We start from the raw sequence: 10,059 nt of genomic DNA, 5'->3' as shown, positions 1-10,059 counted from the left end.
ATGCCTCATCTACAATTGACTAATTTATCATTAATCAGCTTCAACAAGATTAGACATTTAAAATCAATTTCTAGCTTCTAATTCAGTCCAAGGCTTTCAGTTTCAAGGAATTTAAATGTCTTTGAATTTAACCTTAGAAAGTTCCAAGAGTAGCAAGAACTTGCACTATTGACTGAAATAGAATGAGACCTAGAACCCCTATGAATTCCCAAACAATTGATATTATTATATTAATAATTAGACCCATGTCCTGTTGCTGTAAGGAAACATAAACCCCATCCATATTTGCATGTGCATTTGGCTGCATGTTGCTTGCCCTCCTTTCTAGGGGATGGTTGTGGCACTACTGTAGTCACGGCAGTGCAATATTTTTCCCCAGACTTTCTCTGATTTGCCTATTAACAAGTGATGACAATTTACAGGTATTTCAGTGAGGCCTTCCCAACAGCTGTAGCATGTTGGATCTGGTTGAAGGTTGAAACCACCCCTCCACCAACCATGAGAAATGGGCTAATAAAAATTCTAGGGGGAAAAAAAAAAAAAAAAAAAATTATTTATTATTTCTTCCTTGTATGGACTGTACCAGTGCTGAAGAAATTCCTAAAACAATAACAGAGTTTCCAGGACTATAAATGGGCTAAAAAAAATTTTAGGGGGAAAAAAAAAAAAAAAAATTATTTCTTCCTTGTATGGACTGTACCAGTGCTGAAGAAATTCCTAAAACAATAACAGAGTTTCCAGGACTAGTTTCCTTAGTATATATTTGCAACCATTAGTAATTTTCAAAGTTCACCAAAGGCTTCTGAGAAGCAAATAAAGAATATAGCCCTCTATTAAGACTGCTTACTGTATTTCATCAGATAAACCATTAAAAGTAATTCTAAATTTTCAAATGCTTACAGGCTCAACTGACTTTCTATGTATCTGAAAAATCACTATTTGCCTCACAGTCACATTCATAGAAAACAGCAACCCAACTTCACAGATAATACACATTTACAAAGATTAGCCTTAGTAGCAGAGAACAAATATTGAACAGAAAAGCTCAAGACAAGGAAAAAAAAGGCTGCTATCAACCTTGTGTGACAGAATTGTCCCTGGCTATTACCACAGGTGTTCTTTAAAGTTATTAAAGCTCTGTCTCTTTCACAGGTGTTGTGTGATACTGCAGGAATGTGCCAGCCAAAATAAGGTGGACATACTCTGTTTTCTAATAACAGCAGTACAGTGCCACCTGGCCTAGCAATTGGTTTTAGTTTCAAGCCCAAAACCAAATCAAAAGCTTCCCTGCTCAATTGCATACTGTAACTGCATTAAGCTAGCATTGCTCTCCCTTGCAAACAAAGGATTTCTCAAGAGATGCATTACTATGCAAGTGAAATGGACATATGTTTTTCTATCTGGACTTTTTTACCTACAAATGTGGTCATGACTTTACTTTTCTCTGAGGAAATATTTGCCTATCTTTGCTTCAAAAGGCTTTAATTAAATGCTAATAGCTCCTCTACTATTTCTATATCCTCCACTGCAATGTATTTCCTTTCTTCCCTCCTAAAGTTGTGGGGGAGGATAGCAAAGAAGCAGAGCGACCTGAAATTAATAAAGTCAGAGTAAACATAAAATCCTTGCTTAATTACTCAGTCTCAGAACAGAGGCTGAAAAAAAAGCAGTTCTTTCATTCTTATAAAATGACAAGAGCCAGCAAAGAGATGACCAGAGCAGCCCATTGCGGTGTGATAGCTGACAGAAGGCACAATCACTCATTATCTGTTCCCAGAACTGCTGATTGAAAGGTCGTGGGTAGTTCAGGTGAGGTGAAGAATGGCAAGACCCAGAGGACCATCTGCATATAAAAGCATTCACTGTGGAGCTAATACCATATATTTGTCTTTGAACAGAACAGCGTGAGCCCAATTGCCAGTTTGTCCTTGAGCAACCTCAATGAACTCCTTGAAAGCAAGCCTATGCCTTCCATTGCATCTGGACCATCTAGGCTGCAAACCATTGTAAAAATGTACATTTAAGATTTAGTGAAGCTATGGTATCTATAATAAAACTGTGTTTTCTATAGCTAGTGTGTTGCAATTAATCTATTAGATCTGATGTGCCGCTTTTCCAGGAAAAGACAGAGAACTAGTCTGGGTGATCAGTTTGGGTTTCCTTCTTACAAAAGTGGTTGGAAGTACAACCCCCTATGATGGAGCTTGATTTTATAAGCAGCTGTGCTTTTTCCAGTTACAGATTTCTGCCATTATGCTCCTACAAATGTCAGAAAAGCTGATATGCCACAAAGTGCTGTCAAATGCACAGTAAGACAGTAGTTTTTTTCCTCTGGTGCTCCCATTTTAGCAGCACTATTTGAAAGGTAAGACAGACAGACAGATCTACATTTTAAGATGCCACACCAAAGTATCTGGAAACCTGAGTCCTCTATAAAAAGCACAGCTAGGGAACCATCACTGACAGGACAAACTGGTGTGCTAACTCAGATAACCCTGTCAGTTTGCCTCAATGCAGGGACACCTCCCTGGGTGAGGAAAGAGTTACCCTGGCTCTGCAAAATGCTCTCTGCTTGTATTGGCAACCAGGAACTGGGACACCAGTCCACGGCCATGAATGTGCTCCAGATTACCAATTAGGCACAAAGTTACTGCATCCAATCTGTATTTACTGACTTGGGCAATGATGTGCTCTGGATCTCACTACTGGCTTTTTGCTAAACATATCACTTTACACAATCTTTCAAGATGTTTGCCAAGTTGGGCAAAACAGGTATTTTACACAGTAAGAGCAAAATATTTTATAGCACCAACAGTGCAATGAGCTACCACATAGCAACAGAAATATGTGTAGGAAAGCCTTGAGGCAATTCCTTTTTTACAGGATTCAAGCAGCTCTTATTCGGTGTCTGCAGATAGCGTGATAGAGCAGCCCCAGCTGCTGCACGTGATCCCTGATAACACAGCAGCACAGCTAAGCCGTGTGTGGGGGAAGATCCACGGACAAAGATTCAAGTAGCACAGGCAAACAAACTCCAGAGTTATTTACTCATTTTTTGTAATGGGTAAGTTTAAGAGATTTGGTAAGTGCCAGCCATGTGTCCAGTCCTCCCTTATACGCATGGGGATGTTTGGCCTGGTTTATTGCAAGTTTATTGGCTGGGGCTGAAAGTCTTTGTAGCTCCTCCAAAACAAAGATAAACTTGTGACCAATAAGGCTACTAGCAAGGCTTCCAACACACCGATGCTGTTTTCTCTCGCTTTCTGTAGACAAACAATGAGAAAATATCATCTGCCTTTGACAGGGAGCCAGCAGTCACGAAAAAATAAAAAAAGGGAAAGGAGAAGAGGAGCAGTGTGAGCAACAGGGATGCAACTTGAGAAATGGAGGACCAGGGAAGGTTGTCCTGAGTAACTGGCTCCAGGGAACAGAGCAGGATCTTCCAAAGCCTTGTCTGCATTGCCAGTTACTGCTTCAGGCTTCATCTGGGTGACACTTAACGTCATATACTGTCACAAAAGGCAGGAACTTCAGTCACCGAGGGGCAGAACTAAGAAACTGAAGTGTTACTGTCTTATGAATACTCTCATTATTTGTACAGAGGCAGATAGTGATCCATGTGCCATGCATCTGTCAGCAGAAGCCTCTAGCCTTTCCTGTTTGCTCCCTCTGCTTATATGTAGCTTGCATCCAAGATGGAAGTGTCCTTGTCATCATCTGGTATGCTCACACCCTATCTTCTAATAAATTCTTACAAATAAGCAGTAGAGCTTTTGCTCACAAATCAAGAACAGAAAAATCCTTTACTGTTGGTTTATCACTGTAAGCCCCCTTTGCTTCATGTAGAACATAGGACTCCCTGCTGTTCATCTGTATGTGATCTCATCTACTGGTAAAAGCTGTGAACTCAGAAGGTCACAGTTCACAGACTCCCTATCACATCTTGTAGGCTGACTGCAAGTCATCTACCACCCTTTGGGAAGAGCAGCTGGGCAGGTCACAGTTCACAGACTCCCTATCACATCTTGTAGGTTGACTGCAACTGCACAAGAAGGTGGCAGTGGAACTGTTGATCCACAGAACAACCAGGGAGAAAGCAACAAGGACATGGTCCCTGAAGAGCAGAGCCTTCATCTCTGAAGACATGAACCTTCTCTAGCCTGCAGCAGACAGCATGCTGCTTGTCGGCTGTCCACAGCCTCTGCAAGGGCTTGTCTGCCACGGGGCCTCTGGGAGGCAGGACACCAGCAGTGCCACAGGATTGCTGTGGCTAATGCTGCAGGGGCTGCCTTCCACCAGTTTCTGTCCCTTTCCTCTGGAAAAAGGCAATAGATAAATGTGGGACCTCTAGCAGGGCCTGTCATCCTCAGACAGCGCACAGATCACCAGGTGTGCGAGGTGAAGAGCTATCAGTACCATTCACATTAAAAGTTCAAAAATAATTTTTTACTGAGGACAAAGGCAGCTATGTTCCAGGATGATGGATTTCTGGCCCTGGGAACATCACCTTACAACTTAGTGTCCCATCTCCTTTCCAAGGAAGCAGGGAAGTCTATAATTTAACTTTCGTTCCCCTGGGCAAGGTCCTTTAGCAGCGCCCCGAAGCCGCCGCAGCCGGGCACGCGTGCCCTGTCCCGAGGATCCCCGTCCGCCCCGCGGCACAGCCGCGTGCTGCAGCGAGCCCGCAGCTGCTGCCGCCCTTCCCGGAGCACGAGGGAGCGGGGGCAGCTCCGGGCACGGCCAGGGCAGGGCAGGGGCACCGGGGCTGTGCGCGGCCGGCAGCCCCCTCGCTGCGCTCCGCGGGTCCCGCCGGGCGCTGCCCCCGCCGCCCCTCCGGCAGCCCGCGGCTGCTCCGGCGGTGCCGTGGGCTTTGCATGCTTGGCGCTTCTTTGCTATTTCGGTGTTGCGTGGGCTTTTTTTTTTTTTACCTGACACTGCAAAAGCTCGGGACGCCAAAGTTGCAGAGAGAGTATTTCTGACGCTTTAGTTCTATTCCTAATAAAGCAAAGCAAAGGTTGATTAATTTGATTCGGGTACTATCCTCCTACTGCTTATTATGGTAAATATTCCGCAATTGAAAAAAAAAAAAAAAAAAAAAAAAAAAAGCCAAAGCAAGAACAGGCCAGCGCAGCTTCTGCTTTAGTTTTGGCAGAGCTCTGGAATACCAGTGAGAACTCTGGGAAGCAGAAAGCCATTTATTTAAGTGACAAAGTAAATGCCTTTCCGTGACTCAACAAAACTATGTGTTTCCTGCAAGGACTGCATCCATCTCAGGGATGTGCTACAGTTGAAGCCCCCTTTTAGAAATATTCAAGCTATCTGGTATTGCATGGGCCGTGGTCTTGCACAGTAATTTTGATATCCATCATCTGAGAGGGAGGGTTATGAGTAACTCTTTACAGAAAAACCTGTAGCATTCTTATTGAATCCTTGCAGTAGACTTTTAGCATAGTCTTTAGGGATTATCAAAAGTTGTTTTAAAGTCAATTCTTGAAGCCTAATCAGGCAGAAAAATAGTATGTCCTTCTCCCACTTTTTCCCCCTGCTTCACTCAGCAGTTAACATTAACAGTGCAAAGAGCCCTATTACTTAGACCTGGGTTCACAGCTTATAAAAATATTTCTGAAGGTGCTTTAGTATTTGTATTCAACGAAACAAGTTCCTAAAAAGATCAACTGACAGTTGTTCAGATCCACAGAATGATGGTTCTGCATAAAGATATGTAGAATCCCATCTGATACAGAATCCCATCTGATGCTCTGATGGGATAGGCAACTTGCTTAATATAGTGCTGTCTGTGCTCAAAGATGAAGCAGCTGATCCAGCTTATTGGAATTTTAAGACCTCACTCAGGGCCTCTAAGAGGGAAGTTCAAATGGATGAGCACTTCTACTTTAACTGGATCTGTTTTACTTGCTAGTAGAATGTTCTTTTCTTATTTTCAAGAAAATGTGTTCAATTAGCTTTCACTAAAATTTGTTTTTCAGAGGTTTGGATAAGAAAGGAGAGTAGATTTGAATGGCAAGAAATGACTGACTAGTTTCACCCTGGTTCCTTAGGTAGAACAGTCAATTTTGATTTAGGCTGCATTGTTTAAAACTGTGCAGAGATGAGGCCATGCATAATTAAGAGAATGATGAAGAAAACCTGCATTTTTGAGAAGCTTCTTATCTGATGTAATAAATGATGACATCCTGTGTTTCTTCTCCGTTCAGAATGATCCAGATCTTGGACCCGAGACCCTTGCCCAGCTCCAGCATGCCTGTGGACATGGCCATGCGAATTTGCATAGCCCATTCTCCACCACTGAAGAGCTTTCTCAGCCCCCTCGAGGACTGCCAAAGAAACAGCTTTGTGAACAGACTCAAACCTCTCAGGCCGTGCCTTCATGTGAAATGTGACTCTGAAGACCAGAAGAGCGACTGGAACCACTCGCCAGCCCGAGCCAAGAAGCGCGTTGTGTTTGCAGACTCCAAGGGGCTGTCCCTGACAGTGATCCACACCTTCTCTGAGTTCCAGGAGCCCCCTGTGTGGGATCTGCAGTTTGACCTCTTGGGCATTGAGGACATAACATCTGACTTAAAACTCCATGAGGAGAAAAACTTGATTCTGGGTTTCCCTCAGCCCTCAGCTGACTACCTGGACTTCAGGAACCGTCTGCAGAGGAGCCTGGTCTGCCTGGAGACCTGCACCCTGCAAGAGAAGGTCCTGTCAGGCACTGTGAAAGTAAAAAATGTCAGCTTTGAAAAAAAGGTTCAGGTTCGTATTACTTTTGATACATGGAAGACCTACAAAGATGTTGAGTGTGTGTACATGAACAATGTTTACAGTGATTTTGAAAATGATACCTTCTCATTTGCCATTGATTTTCCTCCTGCCATTTCCTCTGAGGAGAAGATAGAGTTTTGCATTTCTTACCAAAGTGGAGAACATACCTTCTGGGACAATAATGAGGGTCAGAATTACAAAATTGTACATGCGGAGTGGAAGCCTAATGGTGTTCAGATATCATCTGCCAAGGAAGGCTACATAGATCTTCAGACTTCAAGGAGAGGACAAGAGAGAGAACCTGATCATCTGGGCAGTCCAAGGTTGTCTGGTGGCCTGTTTCCCCAGTGGCAGAGCTTGGGTCAGATTGAAAGTTCATTGCCATATTGGTGATCAGACTGCTGGGGAGGAATCCTTCCCTCTGGCAACAGAACAGTGCTAGATTTCTGGTTCACTTACTGCATGGTGAAACCACCTGGCAGGTTTTGTTTCCTGCCTGAAAAAATCCAAGTTCATTAGACTGTGGGACTTGTTAAACCATATTATGCTCCTGAAATTCTTAGCCAAACTTTATCCTTGGAAGGAAGCAAAACCAAGGTGCGACTCATGTGTATGCTACATACTATAGGAGTAGCTTGCCTGTATCTCAAGTATATGCTGCTTTCTTCCTGCTGTCAGCTCTCCTGGGCCACTAGGAGAGAGACTTGCAAAGTAGTATGGAAGGCAATGGTGTCTCAGCAAGCTGTGGTAACTGTGTGTGAGTATGTGTGTGCACAGGGGTGGAAACAGAATGTCACAACTCATTTTGCACCTATCAGGAGAGCAGTAGATGCTGTTAGGAGGCTTGCTGTGACCTTCTACATGCTTGTAGCAAAGGCAGGTAGGGGTGCATGGCAAAGATTTGTGGCTTCAATACCCGTTAAGAAACTTGGAGAGGATAATGGACAAGTGGGAAAAGGGGAAGAGGTAGAATGTGCTACATAACTTGGAGATGTGCAATGTTCTGATTACTTCTTTCCAAAGCTGTTTTTCTAAATATCAGAGAAAGATCTGTGGGATGAAAAGAAGACTAAAGAAAATGATGCAAAGTGAATAGTAGAAGTGACCACTGCTTTAAGAAGTCAGTCTGTCCTTACTGTCTTTGTGAAGCCTTGCATTTGATAACAAATGTAACCTTGACTTCACCATCCTACTTATTTACCAGACAGATGGTTGCCTTTCAATGTTAAAAGAAAAATGTGCCTTTGAAAAAATTTTAAAGCCACCCTAACATGACAAAAATAGGGCTAGGCAACAAAAAGTGATTTGTGAATTTCCTACTCTGTAGTATCATTAGGTGATTCCACTCATCACCTGATCTTGTCTTACAGCATCTGATGCTTGAGTATCTTGCTCCTGATTGCAACATTAGCCATGACTTCTCAAAAGTAACATAGGCAAGGTCCTTCATATTGAAGACAGTGAATTAGCTGCACTTTGTGAGAGCTAATTTCTTTAAAAGAGCAGGGTTGTTACTAGGTTTTTCTAGACTGAATGTAGGCTTGCACATAGAGAACTGTTCTGGTTTACCTCATTTTTATAAGTTTATTTGTTTTTAGACTTTAGTAAACTAATATATATTTTGTATCTGTATGCTTATAATTTAGCTTTCTGAGCTGTCAGACTTTAAATGTTATATGGGTTTCATGCAAGACTTGTGTGAGAAATTGTCCAGTACATGCTCAGCAGGTGTGGATGCTGGCACACCTATTAGCTATACAGAAATGGTGTTAACATCAAAAAAGAAATCACGTTTTTGTCCACGGCTAAGAAGTATAATAGCCTGAGTGTGAAGCTACTTGCAGTGCAGCAAGATGTTAAATACTAAGGTGAAATAAGCCTCCTCCACTAATTGCACTTTTCCTTATGTAACCTTTGCTGTTATGTGTAAACTAGCCATTTTAAGAATAAATTTTATTTTGATACATCTGGCTCTCAATCTATTTTCTCAGTTTCTGTAAAACAAACTTAGCTGTGAAACAAGGTACAACCAGTTTGTTCTGTGCCATGGGATCTGCTAAAGCTGGCTGTGGTATGGCATCTCAGATCAGAAGCTGGCACTACCCTGAAAATGAAATCCAACCTCTTCACTAAATGAGAAATCCTTGAAAGTATTCACCTTGCAAGTTGTATCATTTTAAGAAACACTGTATCTCACTAAATTTACCCGGAATATTTTGGTTTGACAGATTTTGTCAAGGATCTTGCTGTGCTGTGGGCAAGTCTGGCAGGAGCATGTCTTAATCTGAGGGCCAGACTTACCTGCTGAGCTAGAGCATATGTGATGTGTGCATGGGTGAATCTACACAGCAGCACGTAATGTTTTCTGGCTTGGTTTCACCTGAACTTGGCTAGTTGTGCTGCCTCCTGCAGCTATGCTGCTGTCTAGGGCAGTGGGAGGTGATACCCAGGAATGCAGGGAGCTGCCATCAGTCCCCAGGGGGTCTGCCATCAGTCCCCAGGGCCTCCCTGTGAAATGAAGTGTCTGCTGTGAGCCAGCCATGCACTGCTGAGGCTGCAGCATGGCCTCACGGGCACTGAGAATGGAGAGAAGCTGGGGGTGGTTTCCAAGGGCCCTCATCCCCTGGGGTGTGGGCAGATTTTGTCAAGGATCTTGCTGTGGGCACCCCTACTTCTCCTCCAAGGCCGTGGACAGCTGAACAGAGGGTTTCTTAGTACATCAGCTGACTGATAAGATGCAGTTTAGTTCTGTCTGCTGCACACAAGGTCAAGGGTTTCCAGCAAGGAATCTAGCTTTAATTGTGGAAAAGCAATTCCCGAAAGGCAGAAGACATGAAGATAACAGCAAGTTGCTGACCTGAGGAATTAATTTAGTGCTTCCACATGGCTGGACACAGAGCCCACCTACCAATCTCAAACTAAGTACACTGGGTCTTAGTGGGCAGGAGCTCTTTCATACTGGACCAGAACGTCCCTGCTCTAGAAAAAAGTTAAGGAACTAAGTGGCTTGAAGGCTGCTCTGCCTCAATGTGAAATTTGGCTTCAACAAACCAGATGAAAGGCTGGGTAAAGCAGAAGCCCTCTAGCTTGAGGAAAAGCAGCATTTCTTATCCTCCAGCCAGGCTTTGAGACCAGTCAGCCCAACTGCCCTGCTCCTGACTGAGACATAAATCACTTAAAAATACCAGAAGACAGATTCCTTTGACCAAGCCTTGGCTTTGTATCAGCTGCTTTGCAAAGATGCCTTGCAAAGTCCTACTTGCCCAGCAGAGAGTTGATGTGGTGCTGCAG

General features: G+C 43.4%; 1 protein-coding gene across 1 annotated transcript; it reads left to right on the top strand.

The window, feature by feature from the left end:
• The first annotated feature begins 6,168 nt into the window (after positions 1-6,168).
• Positions 6,169-8,734, top strand: PPP1R3C (protein phosphatase 1 regulatory subunit 3C). The gene has a single exon (XM_039709163.1). It carries the CDS (start codon positions 6,184-6,186, stop codon positions 7,159-7,161), a length of 978 nt encoding a protein of 325 aa, XP_039565097.1. The 5' UTR covers positions 6,169-6,183; the 3' UTR covers positions 7,162-8,734.
• The last annotated feature ends 1,325 nt before the right edge of the window (positions 8,735-10,059 follow it).

This window comes from Passer montanus, unplaced genomic scaffold, assembly GCF_014805655.1.
Source record: "Passer montanus isolate IOZ18808 unplaced genomic scaffold, ASM1480565v1 scaffold21, whole genome shotgun sequence".
Lineage (NCBI taxonomy): Eukaryota > Metazoa > Chordata > Aves > Passeriformes > Passeridae > Passer > Passer montanus.
Note: the sequence above shows the minus strand (reverse complement) of the source record. Positions and strands in the feature narration are given on the sequence as shown.